At 34.4% G+C, this 13,931-nt stretch overlaps 1 protein-coding gene and 1 long non-coding RNA gene across 2 annotated transcripts in view; one reads left to right on the top strand and one right to left on the bottom strand.

The window, feature by feature from the left end:
- Positions 1 to 1,086: 1,086 nt before the first annotated feature.
- Positions 1,087 to 13,931, top strand: part of LOC107061503 (uncharacterized) — a 41,395-nt gene continuing 28,550 nt past the window's right edge. Inside the window, exon 1 of the long non-coding RNA XR_001474021.1 lies at positions 1,087 to 1,405. This is a non-coding gene — a long non-coding RNA (uncharacterized lncRNA). The remainder of the gene's footprint in view (positions 1,406 to 13,931) is intronic.
- The window catches only part of LOC102585059 (agamous-like MADS-box protein AGL27), a 35,116-nt gene continuing 28,245 nt past the window's right edge, over positions 7,061 to 13,931 (bottom strand). The window contains exons 2-7 of the mRNA XM_006352107.2: positions 10,515 to 10,593; positions 9,841 to 9,896; positions 9,664 to 9,763; positions 9,269 to 9,310; positions 7,580 to 7,621; positions 7,061 to 7,492 (exon numbers count right to left, since the gene is read on the bottom strand). Coding sequence (XP_006352169.1) covers positions 7,382 to 7,492; positions 7,580 to 7,621; positions 9,269 to 9,310; positions 9,664 to 9,763; positions 9,841 to 9,896; positions 10,515 to 10,593 — 430 coding nt within the window. The 3' untranslated portion in view covers positions 7,061 to 7,381. The remainder of the gene's footprint in view (positions 7,493 to 7,579; positions 7,622 to 9,268; positions 9,311 to 9,663; positions 9,764 to 9,840; positions 9,897 to 10,514; positions 10,594 to 13,931) is intronic.

Genomic DNA, 13,931 nt, shown 5'->3' with positions numbered 1-13,931 from the left:
GAGAAAATAATGATTTACTAAAAAGCTTCTCTTTTTGTTTTGATGTTGTCAACGTACCAAAATAATATTTCTTTGTTATTTGTGTGTTCCATACTTGCTATATGCTAGTTATAGTCTATTAAATTGGTTGAATTATTATTCATATTGAAAGGAGTTGAGGTTGATAAAGAGTTGTCATTTTTGAAATTAACAAATCATTAATTAATGGGTATTTAGAAGCAAATCATCCTAGAAGACTAATCTTATAGCTCACTTAGGTCAATCAATTCAAGTTAATATAAGTCAGGGAGGGGTGTGGGGGTAAACAATTTTCACCCATTTAAAATATAATCCAAACTATTTTATAAGTTTAAATTCAATGACATTATCTACCTATTAAATGTTTGAGAATGTATACATAATTTTTTTTCTCAAAATTTGAGCCAATTTTTTTTTATAATTATGCATTCAGGTGTTCAATTAAAACATATTGTAATTTAAGTATCTAAATAAAATTTAATGATAAATTTAAGGTTTATAAATGTATAGTGCCTAAATAATTTTTCCATTATAATCCCACATAAGTAAATAAGTGGACCAAAAATCCTTAACATTATTAGTTGGTTATGATGATGCATGAACATGGGGATGGGGGGTCATCAAATAAATCAACAAAAGAGTAGTAGTGAATAGGGATGAAAGAGTATGCAAGAACTCTCGTTAGAGCTCTGCTGACCACATAAAAGGAATCAAATAATAGTAGTATCTACTTTCTACATTGTTGTTTCCTAGAAAATATAAAGATAGCAACTACTTTATAGTGCCAATGAAACTTGACTAAAATGATTTGGTAACTATGATAAAAATAATAATTTCGAGATAAAATTTAAAAATTTAAATTTATTTCATATTTGATTTGAAATACTAGCTAATTGTCGAATTATTTTATCTCATATATTTACTAAAATAATAGAAATGTTATCGCATATAAAAAGTGGTATAAAATAATTACATGTGATATTCTTACTTATTCCATTTCCTTTGCCAAACGACCCACGAAGGTGTCAAAGAATGTAGAAAAGTAAATTTAACAAAATACAACAAGAAAATTGAAATTAAAATAAAGTTTCTGATAGAAAATGACTTTACATGTGGAAGGTTGTAAGCCAAGAATTAAAACAGGTAAGGATTTGCATAGTTGGCATACACACTTGGCTGTGTTGGAGGTTTTCAAGCCAAGAGAAGTGCCAACTTGGCTAATCCTTGTTTTGCATATTTGTCTCTATTTATTAGCTGCTCCCTCCAGCCCCGGACGCCTTCGAATCGAAACAAACTAAAGCTCTTCCATCTCTGTTTTTCTTCTTTCGATCTGCCCATCAGCCTTAGCTTGTTATCAAGTATCAACACCATATTTCTTCATTAAAAGGTAAATACCATTTATTACTATTTAAAGATTTTATTTTATTACATGTATATTGCACCTCATCTATTATTACTTGATCAGAATAGATAATGAAATATTGACGTACGCAAACCCTTGAGGTTACAACACATAATTTGCTATTCTTTTTGCTTCATTTATTTAGTTAAAAAAATATATATAGGATTAAACTAAAAACTATGGGTTGTAGTGCAGTGATGAGACTGCTTCACTCTTAATCAGAGGTTTCGGAGTCGAACCCTAGGTATGACAATTTTTTTTGTTGGGAGCACCACCCCCAAATGGGGCCTGTAGTGCGTGATCCGGATTTAGTCGGGGCTCCAACATGAACTCCGAACACCGAATGAGAAACCAAAAAAAAAAATTAAACAAAACTAAGAAAATATGATGATGTGGTTGTGACTCATGGGGATGATTATGCATTTATGCTAATTACTAAGCTTGAGACTAGACTTTTATTGACACTTCACAGTCATAGACGCACGATGATTGGACAAGTTTTGAAGAGGATGCGATCCGCGATAACAAAGTAAAGCTAACAACTTTTAAAATTAACCAAAAAAAAATTGTGATTTTCTTTTATGTTCAATTAAATATAATTCCTTAAAATCCTTGATAACAAATAATTAACATTAATTATATATTTAGATAATTTAATAGTAACTGAATCGTGTTATCGTCATCCTTTCTCATTATCATCTACCATTATTAGCATCAAAATTCAAAATCATCATTCTTGTGATCAGTCACTATCACTAACCACTATTTACAATCATCATCACAATAACTGCAAATTATCACCTTCCGTCACTACTTATATATAACCAACCACCATCTTTATTCACTATCTCTATTAGCTACTACCGCCATAAATCTCTATTGTTAATCCTCATCACCATTAGAATAACTACTATATGTTACCACCCTACAATCATCCCCACTAGATATCCACAAACATTACTACTATTCATCAATATCATCGACCACCTTAAAAAAATATTTTTTTATTGATATTTACAGGGTATTCAATTAATTTAGTATTTTATTTAATTTTATATTTCTTAATTTCAAAATGAAGACAAATTTTATATATAGAAGTGTTAGAAAAACAAATAACTTTAATTATATAGTATTCAGATCTTAATATAACATCTTAGTAATTCATATATGTATTTAGATTCATACAGCTAAATTATAATCTACATTTTAATGAAAACGCATTAGGTCTTCTTTATTGTAAAACTAATTAATCATTCACGTCTATTCAGACTCATTAAGTAACTATACCATTAAAATAACAAACACACTTAATGATTATGATTTGAATGATTAAGATTCAAACCTAAAAAATAAATGAACTTAATGATTGATATGTTATTAGTGACTAATATTTGAATAATTAAGTTTAAAACCATTGTTAAGTGTGTGTGTATATTAGAGATGATTTAGAATTTTAATTTGGGAAAATGGTTTGATATATCCATCGACTTTGTCATTTGGAGGAATATAGTTAATATATCCTTTGTTATAAAAGTAGTTCATATATACTCCTATTATTACACAAATGGAAGTGAAAAAATTAATTTGAATTAATTTTTTAATTTTTTTTAAAAAAAAAACATTCATGTAGTATATTTGATCCTTCGAATTCTCACGCATATTTTTTTTTTTACTTCTTTGATTCAATGACTAATTTGAATTTACTATTTTGATGGTCAAATTTATTGTCACTAAATTTCTTGATTTTTTTTTATCATATATGCCCTAATTTTTATTTTTTTATATATACAAAAAATAAATTATAATATATTCGGAATTTTTTAATTTTTTTCTTCTTATTTTCTCTTTTCCATTCACTCTTCTTCTTTTCTAATTCTCATATTATTACACTAAAGAATGAACAAAAAATATTAAAATAAGAATAAGAAACTCAAATAATGAATTTCGAAGAAGTCAAAAAATATATCATGTGTGAAAAAGATTATATATATCCCTACATGATTTTTTAAAAGAATAAATTATTATTTTTCACTTTCGTTAAATAAAAAGGGGAAAATGGTCAAATATGCCCCTAAACTATGCGAAAATATCTAGCTATACCCTCCGTTTGAAGTTTGGCTCATTTGTGCCCTCGCCGTCCAACTTTTCACCCATAAATGCCCTTGTAGACGTTGCTTTGCTGGAAATAACCAACTCATTTTTCTTTTCTTTAAATAACAAATGAAATTGCCACATCCCCTTTTAATTACCACATGTCATTTATTTATGTTAAAAATGAATACACCTCTTTTAAATAGAATATCCGACCTGTAAATCCTATCCGACCCAAATTTCTTTGGTGGATATTTCACATAAGCTGATAAATCATATATGACCAAAATCTATTTGGTCGGAGAAACGCCATCTCCAACCAAACTCATCGTTTTCTCCTAAAAGTAAAACACCATTAAAGGTGAGCTTCTAGCTCTAACCATGAGCAAACAATAGAGCTCCAATGAGCTCACTGATTCACATAACCTCGGACAAACAATCACCAAATAGCTCCGACCACCACGAGCTCCAGAACACCACCCCCAAGGTAGCCGACAAAACACCAACCCACACACCTCACTGGTCTGGCAAGACAGCTAGCAAACGACCCCAAAATAGTTGTATTTCAGATGTCAAATGTTATCTCATTTTAGATCTGGTCGGAGGAATTGAAACTCCGGCCATCTTGGGTTGGATATGATTTACGGGTCGAATATCCTATTTAAAAGAGGTGTATTCATTTTTTAAATATAAATAAATGACACGTGGTAATTAAAAGGGGATGTTGCGATTCCATTTGGTATTTAAAGAAAGGGAAAATTAATTGGTTATTTCCAGCAAAACAACTAACGTCTACAAGGGAATATATGGGCGAAAAGTTGAACGGCGAGGGCACATATGAGCCAAACTTCAAACATAGGGTATATCTAGACATTTTTGTATAGTTTAGGGGCATATTTGACCCTTTTTCCAATAAAAAAAGATATGTATAAGCCACTATTGTAACTATATATATGTGTGTGTGTGTGTATGGAATGATTTGAAAATGATATTATACATGATAAAATTGTAATGTATCATAAAGGTGAGACGAACAAAATATACATTAATTTAAAAATCAAAATCAACGAGATACATTAAAAGATCTGCTGAAAGTAACAAAAAAAAATCAACAATTTGATTTGCTAAAAGCAATAAAAAATAAAAAATGATGAAGAAATTCTTCCACACTTTCTCCTTTTTTCTGTATCAACTCTTGTAGTCACCATGGATCTCGACCCAAAACATTACCGGAGCCACCAACCACTCTTGATAAAATTGTAATGTATCATAATGTTGAAACAAATGCATTATACATTAATTTAAGAAACAGCAAGAAAAATATAATCATTAAGAAAACTGAACTCAAATGTATCAGAAAAAAGATGAACAACAAAAAATCTGAAAAAAGTCAACAATCTATTGAAAGCCAAAAAAAAAAAATGAAGAAATCCTTCTACACTTTGTCTTTTGCTCTGTATCAATTCCCGTAGCCTTTTATCACTTTCAACAATGACGTCACTCATGGATCTCGATCCAATGCCCTTACCGGTGCCACCAACAACTCGACTTTTTCTTCTTTTTTGGGCGTTTTTTCCACAATCGATTTTAATGTTGAAGATGCATCCTTCTTCGACTAAATTTGTAGATGAAAAACTAAAGAAATATAAAAAAGATTGATACCGGATGAAGTGGAAAGAAAAAAATGGATGAAGAAGAAGATGAAGAACCACCGCTTCAATAACTTGCAATTGGTAAATCAGAGAAAAGATTTGAAATTCAAAAATAGAGTGATGGAGATAATTGGTGATATCATTGAGTGATTTTAGGTGTGAAAAAAGGAAAAAAATCTTTGGGTAATAGTATATAGTGATGTATCCGAAAAAGTGAGAGAAATTATGAAAAAGAGGGATTTTTGTAATTTTTTAGAATGATAGGGAGTAATAAAAAATAGGATAAAAAAGGAAATGTAGTTAGGTAATTTTTCCAAAACTTAATGTAACCTCAAGCATATCAAATTTCAGCAAAAGAAGAGGTAAATAAATCACAACCATCTTTTACAACCAAATTTAAATTATAATACCCACATCTAAGATGGAAACAACGGCCAATAAGTAGGCACAAACTTTTAAAGCATAGTCTTGCAGTGAGATCAGTAAAAATATTATGACAGTTGAAATTCTGTTAACAAGACCAAAATATTGTACAAATCCTAAAATAGTTGTACCTATATAAGCTCAAGTGTATTTTTCACTAACAAATTGTAATGAATAATACTTTTGTGCAAATTTCATTTATGATCAATTTAGGGGTATGCCAATGATGTGGAAGTGAGGCTTGACACACGTATCTTGGGTCTATAATTCAGGAGAGTGGGGATATCGATGATGATATCACACATTGTATTGGTGCGACGTGGATTAAGTGGAGGTTTGCCTTTGGAGTCTTGTGTGATAAAAAAGTACCACTGAAACTCAAAGGTAAGTTTTATAGAGTGATGGTTAGACCGGCACTGTATGGCATGGAGTGTTAGCCAGTCAAAAGCTCCTATCTCCAGAAATGTATCTTGTAGAGATGAGGATGTTGATGTGGATGTGTGGTCATACTGAAAGCAATAAGATTAGAAATGAGGATATTTAAATGAAGGTGGGAGTGACATATGTGATGGACAAGTAGAGGGAAGCAAGACTGAGATGATTTGGATATGTGAAGAGGAGATGCGTAGATGCACAAGTAGGAGGTGCGAGAGGTTGGTTATCAAGGGTTCATGGAGAGACAGAGGTAGACCTATGATGCACTTGTAGGTTACCGATGACATGACCTTAGATAGGAAGGTGTGGAGGACTCGTATTAGGGTTGAAGGTTAGTAGGTATTGTAGTTGGCTTGCTTAGGGTGGTTGGTGGTTGACATAGAACTAGTTGTTGTATTGTAGCTCTTGTTTTCAATAATGTATCCTAGTATGATGTGTATTGTGTTTTGATTATCAAATTATTTTGTTGTTTTGCTCTCTTCTGGTAGACTTCACATTATCATTATCTCCTTGTTACTTGTTATATTTTCTTCATTGTCTCTTTTGTACTTTGCACTTCAATATAGTCTTTTGGAAACCTCTCTATCTCCATGAGGTAGTGATAAGGTTTGCATACATTCTATCCTCCTCAGATCGCACTTACAAAATTTTACTTGGTATGTTGTTATTTTTAGTGATATGTAAATATTAAATAATCATTGTTATTAGGACTACAACCTATATCAAAAGTGACGGACACTACAATCTAATTGATAAAATAACGTAAATATTCACCCTAAAATTTAAGAACATTATTTCTAATTATAGCTCTAAAAAACCTCTATAAGGTTATATGTATCTTGTATAAAATGTACAAAATCGGGGTGAGCAGAAAAATGAATTAGAGGAAAGATATTTAGAATTTAGGTTATATATATCTTCAAGTCATTTTGCTGATGCAGTAGTCCTTTGGTATAGCCACATTTGTCCCAAAATTTTAATGGACGGAAATGAATTAGATTGATATGGACTATCAAACATAAACGGATTAGACGGGTCATAATTTTATGGACTAATTGTCACCCTTACTTTTGATATAACCTCTAATTTACATAGTCATTGCATTACATACAAGTTATCGAGACGCTGCAGCAGCATCTCTTTATTTATCCTTATACAGTTTTTCAGTGTTTCAACCATACCAAGACAACATACAAGAGAAGACTACATAGTAGCACACCCTAGTTAGATGCAGCAGATATAACCTCGGCAGGACATATCCCACGGCAAGAGGAGTGGCTGCTCTGCTATATTTTGGGAAGGCTGTTATTTATATCTTGAGCTTCTATCTGATATGTGATGCCTTCAGTGTGTTTAGACTCTAGAGAAAATTCAGGGTCACCCTCTGTTGTCCACAATCCATATGGGTTGGTGCAATGTTATTTAAATTCATTGCCATCTCATTTTCTTCTCTGTTCTTTATGGTACCTATCTGTAAACATACTAGTCATTCACACACATGTACCAAATATCCACACAAATCACCCTAATATTTGTTTAGCCGAATTGCAGCACTTACCTCATCCTCCAGAACTTTGTTTTCCTCTATCAGCTGCTTTTCCTGCAGATAAATAGTTTCCAGTCAAGTCTAGCATGTTAAACATAATCCCAATGTAACAACATAAACCTGTGTCCAGAAAATGCTGATATATGGCACACTAATATTGCATAAACTTCAGTTGATAATAGGATTCCTTAAAAAAATCTATAGAGCTAAAAATAACTGTAAACAGCATGATGCCAGTATGCTAGTGAACTTGAAGAGCCAAACTAGCTCCATGATTTTCTCAATTCCATAACAAGTCCAGCGTTAAGAGGTGCAAATGCAATTGTCAGGGAAAACATTCAGCCAGGAGTGAGGAGTTTGGTAGACGATCAAATGATAGAAAATATTTGATCCTTGTCCTAATGATTAAGTATCTGGCTTAGCTCACTTCCAGAAAAGTTGATGCCCTGCATCTTATACCCTTTCTTGACACCAGGAAATTGTTTTTAAAACACTCTGCTGAAGCAGTTTTTGACGGCCAGATGGCACCTCACCCATACATAGTGATAAAAAGAACTGTTATTATTTGCTGAATAGACAGGTAGATGGAAAAATATCATGACTGTGCTCAACAATTAAACACTTTTTATTATAACCGTGGTGTCCGGGCCAGCTTGCGCACACCTCGACTAATTCCACGGTATAATTGCCACCTTCCACCAGTAATAGGCACCACGTAATTCTATCCACCAAGGCTAGGGGAAGAAACCCGTGGTGTTTTTGTCTCCACTGGAATTTGAACCTGAGACCTCATGGTTCTTAACCACTTCATTGACCACTAGGCCACACCCTTGGGTGCTCAACAATAACACACTCTAAAAAGCCCACGTACAGTGAAAACCTTTGTTGCCGTTGGAAAAAGAATTCTCTTTGACAGCAAGATGGCACCTCACTATACAGCAAATTAGAACTTCCAAAAATTGCTCTCCCCAGACCCCACTTGGTGAGATTTCACTGGGTATGTTGTTGTCTCTCAAATTCTACAGTGGTCTGGACTCAAGAATATCATTCTATTTGTTTAGTCTAGCAGCAAGAGTCATCTCTGGACCTAGCAAAATCCAAAACTCTCATGTGGATTTCATCAAGGCAGCAGGCTCTGTTTAATTATGACATTGGCATGCAACAATACTCTTTACTAGAAAGTTGAAACTAAGGATGAGTATAGCATTCAAGGTACCAAGGGATCTTACATCTCGTGGGGAGATGAAGTTTCAGGTTTTCATTTTATGCTGATGAAACAGAATATTAGCTGGCCTATATTGATAGACTTAAAACAGAGAGTTGAGAATCAAAGGATAAAAGTGACAAGGAGTAGGACACCATAACTTCCATTGATTCAATGATGGAGACAGATAATACCAAGTATAGTGGGGGACGCTTGATGAATTTTAAGGTCTAGCTATTGCTACAACTAGAATGATAAGGCTCTTCAACTCATCATATCTTCCAACTTATCTTTACCTTCTCATTGTTCTCATATCCTCTCAATCAGTTTATAAGCGCTTCACATCAGAACAATGCACGCTCATGAAAGAAGAACCAGGCCAGCTATGCCAATATTTACATCAACTAATGACACGGTTAGGAAGCTGTTCTATAGAAGGCACCCTGCATGCTCTTTGGGAAACTAAGCAAATCTACTCAGGAAAAATGGAGACCTACCTTGTCATGAAGATTCTTAATTGATTCAATCAACAAGTGTGTCTGCATAAAACAAAACTAGTTAGCTTCACTTCGTATCACTCCCAAAAGAAATAGGGAACTAAAGCAGTCGAACAGTAAAAGAATTGCAGATAATTTAAAAAGAAGGCAAAAGATAAAATTAGCACGCATGGGTGTAGGATTGGATTAAAATGATCACACCAATATGGAACTCTTTGTACGGTTGCAATGTCTTAGAAATACAACTGATGTAGCACCACCAACAAGACTAATTCAGCTTTAGGCATCCCACTTATGTAAGTTCTAGGCCATAAAAAGGTAAGTTGTTTCTATAGAGCAGCTGGAACAAGTCTGTTTATGAGTAAAGGTACAGAGGAATGTGGAAAATCCAAAACCTTTCTAAATCTGGTTTGTGTCAGAGCAGTCTCGACTTGGTTTTCCAAATGGACAAGATCAGTAATGCTGAGATCATCAACATCAGGCTCCTTGAGTTGCCTGTCAAATTGTGGATCAATACCATGCTTTCCAAGGGAAGCTCAAAAAAAAAAAAAAGAGCAGCAAAAGGTCAGTACTTTTCTACCGTCTGTAGCAGTTCTTCCATTCTCATGAAACTTGCATATTTAGATTCCTGTTCCCATACAACGATAGAATAATTTCAGCAACTGAAATTGTATATAGTTACTCCAGGCATATTGGATTAACTCTCAATGGAATGACTATAGCTAATACTCATTATTTGCATGATGTATGTGACTGAACAACTGTCGCACCACTTTCCTGGTTTTGACGATGTACAACTTATGTTTAAAACAACGCATTCTAGAAAAACAAACAGCAATATATTGAATAAGATTCATTTATGATGTAAAATGACCATCCTTAATTACCACATACTAAATTGGAGCTTCTAACTAGAGCAGGACAAAAGCTGAGAACATATAACTTCACATATAGATTTTGTGTCCTAGGATCTACTCACAATAGATAAAGATGCATTACAAGCCACCAAGTCACCTGCAAAGATTTGTATTAACTTAACATCTATGGATTTGCTTTTGGGAAATCAAAAAACTATACAAACATTAATAATTTGACATGGTGATTAAACTTTTCGACTTCACAGCCCATGAGTTGCTTTCTAGTTCCCGAAGAACCATAAAAACATTTAGTGTACTCGTTACATTTATTCATTATACAGTACCTCTGTCAAGAGATAAGAGGACAGTGAAGTTAACTAGATATATACCTCTGTGTCATCGACTTCTGCAGAGACCTTATCTTCTGCTTTCATGTGGGTGTTATATCGGTGAATAACTCCTGTCAGACTGAAACACATATATCATGTGGTCGTCATCAGTTTGTTAGCCAATCTACTCAAACAGGAAATGGACTCCACAATATTAAGTTCATACTTGAGGAAGGAAGAGTAATGTGTGTAGTTCAAAAACACAATGCATCAAACAAATTCTCCACAAATTTGTGGTTTCTCTTAAATTTCGGCCTTGCATTAGGGACTGCAGTATCAAAACACAATTACACTAGACAGTAAAGTTGGAATATTTACAACCACACTGGTTTGATCACTAAAAAGCAAGAACTGTTGGAAACAACTAGAACAGTGATAACTCACTTAGCCGTAAAAGAAACTATAGCTACTTTCCAATTTCAAGAAATTGTAGGGTCTCCACCACTTAATAAGAAAATGAATAGATAAGAAAAGCTATAGGTCAAACTACTTGGGCAAGAGAGGAACATGATGGTTCAGGAAAATGTTCATAGGAATCCAGACACACCAACTTGGCCAAAACCATCCTGTTGCCTTTCAATAACTGGGGGATTTAGACTACAATAGTCTACATGGTGACCAAATAGATTTAACAATCGATCATCAACCAATCGAATACACCTCAATGAAAATAAGTAGAAAAGATTACATGAATCCTCTATATTCATTCCGCACTATTGAACTCCATTCATTCAGATACTAGATCGAGTTTGCCAAAAGCTCACCCATATCCTTTAGAGTTAACTAGTTAGTTAGGAAGAGTTGAACAAATCCTCCGTTAGAATAGAAATAAGTATATACAATCCTAATTAGAATAGGAATAGGAATAGGAATAAGAATAGGAATCCTAGTTGAAAAAGGATTCCAATGTAGTGTCTATAAATAGGGTCTCAATGTAATAATGTATCACACAATTTAATAATATTTTTCTCCTATATTTCTCACATGGTATCAGAGCAATGGTGAGAAAATTAAATCAGCCGTCACTGTGCAATTTTCCGGTGACCTAAATTGCTGTCCCAGAAAGAAAAAATCAGCAATTATTCTGGCCATTTTTTTTTCAGCAGTTTTTTTTTCCAGTGGGGTTGCCTCTTGATTCCGAGGCTGATCATATAATTTATTTTCCTGATTCCGACCAGTTTTTGGCGACCAGATTCCTTCTTTTTTTCCGGCAGTCAGATCTATTTTCAGCAGTCAGATTTTGGCCCCAAATTTTTATTTTATTTCCAACAGTCAGATCTAATTATTTTTATTTTTTGTGAGAATATTCTAATTTCACAATGTCGTTCGGGATTGATATTTTTTTAATATAGAAAATAACTCAGAACGATCTTTCATTAAGAAAACCCAAGTGCATCTTGAAAAATCATCAATGAAACTAACAAAATAACGAAAACCTAAGGGTGAACTGACTCTACTAGGACCTCAAATATCAGAATGGACTAATGAAAAAATAGACTCTGAACGACCCTCAGTACTACGGGAAAATGTAGCACGGATGTGTTTCCCATCCAACAGGTAAATCTACTATTGGTTGCCGTTGGGTTTATGCAGTCAAAATTGATCCAAACGGTCAGGTTGATCAGCTTAAGGCTCGTCTTGTTGCCAAAGGGTATACTCAAATATTTGGACTCGATTATAGTGATACTTTCGCTCCCATCTATTCGTCTTTTTCTGTCCATGGCTGCAGTTCGTCATTGGCCTCTTCATCAGTTGGACATTAAAAATGCTTTTCTACATGGTGATCTTGCGGAAGAAGTCTATATGGAGCAACCACCTGGTTTTGTTGCTCATGGGGAGTCTAGTAACCTTGTATGTCGATTGCGTAAGTCACTCTATGGTCTAAAACAATCTCCTCGAGCCTGGTTTGGAAAGTTTAGCAGAGTAATTCAGGAGTTCGGCATGACTCGTAGTGGAGCTGATCACTCTGTGTTTTATCGGCATTCTGCACCAAATCAGTGTATTTATTTGGTTGTTTATGTTGATGATACTGTTATCACTGGCAATGATCAAGATGATATCACTAATTTGAAGCAACATCTCTTTAATCATTTTCAAACTCAAGACCTAGACCTTGGCAGACTGAAGTATTTTCTAGGTATTGAGGTTGCTCAGTCTAGATCAGGTATTGTTATTTCTCAACGCAAGTATGCCTTAGACATTCTTGAGGAGACAGGAATGTTGGATGTAGACCCATTGACACTCCTATGGATCCGAATGTTAAACTCCTTCCAGAACAGGGGGAGCCACTTAGTAATCTTGAAAGGTATAGACGGTTGGTTGGAAAGTTAAACTATCTCACAGTGACTTGACCTGACATCTCTTTTCCTGTGAGTGTTGTAAGTCAGTTTATGACTTCCCCTTGTGATAGTCATTGGGAAGCAGTTGTTCGTATTCTGCGATATATAAAGTCAGCTCTCGATAAAGGACTACTCTTTGAGGATCAAAGCCATGAGCATATCACTGGATATACAGACGCTGATTGGGCAGGATCACCCTCCGATAGACATTCGACATCCGGATATTGTGTTTTAGTAGTAGGTAATTTGGTGTCGTGGAAGAGTAAGAAACAGAATGTGGTTGCTCGATCTAGTGCAGAATCAGAATATCGAGCAATGGCGACAGCAACTTGTGAGCTAGTTTGGATCAAACAATTGCTGGGAGAACTAAAATTTGGCGAAATTGATCAGATGGAACTTGTGTGTGATAATCAAGCGGCTCTTCATATCGCATCAAATCAGTGTTTCAGGAAAGGACTAAGCACATTGAGATTGACTGTCACTTTGTCAGAGAAAAGATACTCTCGGGAGATATTGTTACGAAATTTGTGAAGTCAAATGATCAACTTGCAGATATCTTCACCAAGTCCCTCACATGTCCTCGTATTAATTACATCTGTAACAAGCTAGGTACATATGATTTGTATGCACCAGCTTGAGGGGGAGTGTTAGAATAGAAATAAGTATTTCCTACTTAGAATAGGAATATGAATAGGAATAGGAATAGGAATAAGAATAGGAATCCTAGTTGGAAAAGGATTCCAATGTAGTGTCTATAAATAGGGTCTCAATGTAACAATTTAGATACACAATTCAATATTATTTTTCCCATATATTTCTCACAATTAGATCTACACGTCCCCAGTTAATTCATATCCATTAGACATTAAAAAGATCTGATTTTGTGGGGCTTGCAAAGTATATGAATTGGAATCACATTATTTTATGATAAGGGAAACCCGCAGCAGGGTGGTAAAACCTCCGCTCCTATGCAATAGCTCGCAAACCACATAGGAGAGGTAACCCGCACTAGGCAAGCCTGGTGCGACGAGCTCGACCCAGAAGGCAAACCCCTTGCTTTCGCTGGCAAGGGGTTTCG

Source organism: Solanum tuberosum, unplaced genomic scaffold (genome assembly GCF_000226075.1).
Source record: "Solanum tuberosum cultivar DM 1-3 516 R44 unplaced genomic scaffold, SolTub_3.0 scf00145, whole genome shotgun sequence".
In the NCBI taxonomy this organism is placed as follows: domain Eukaryota; kingdom Viridiplantae; phylum Streptophyta; class Magnoliopsida; order Solanales; family Solanaceae; genus Solanum; species Solanum tuberosum.
The sequence above is the reverse complement of the archived record's forward strand: the minus strand, read 5'-3'. Positions and strand labels throughout refer to the sequence as shown.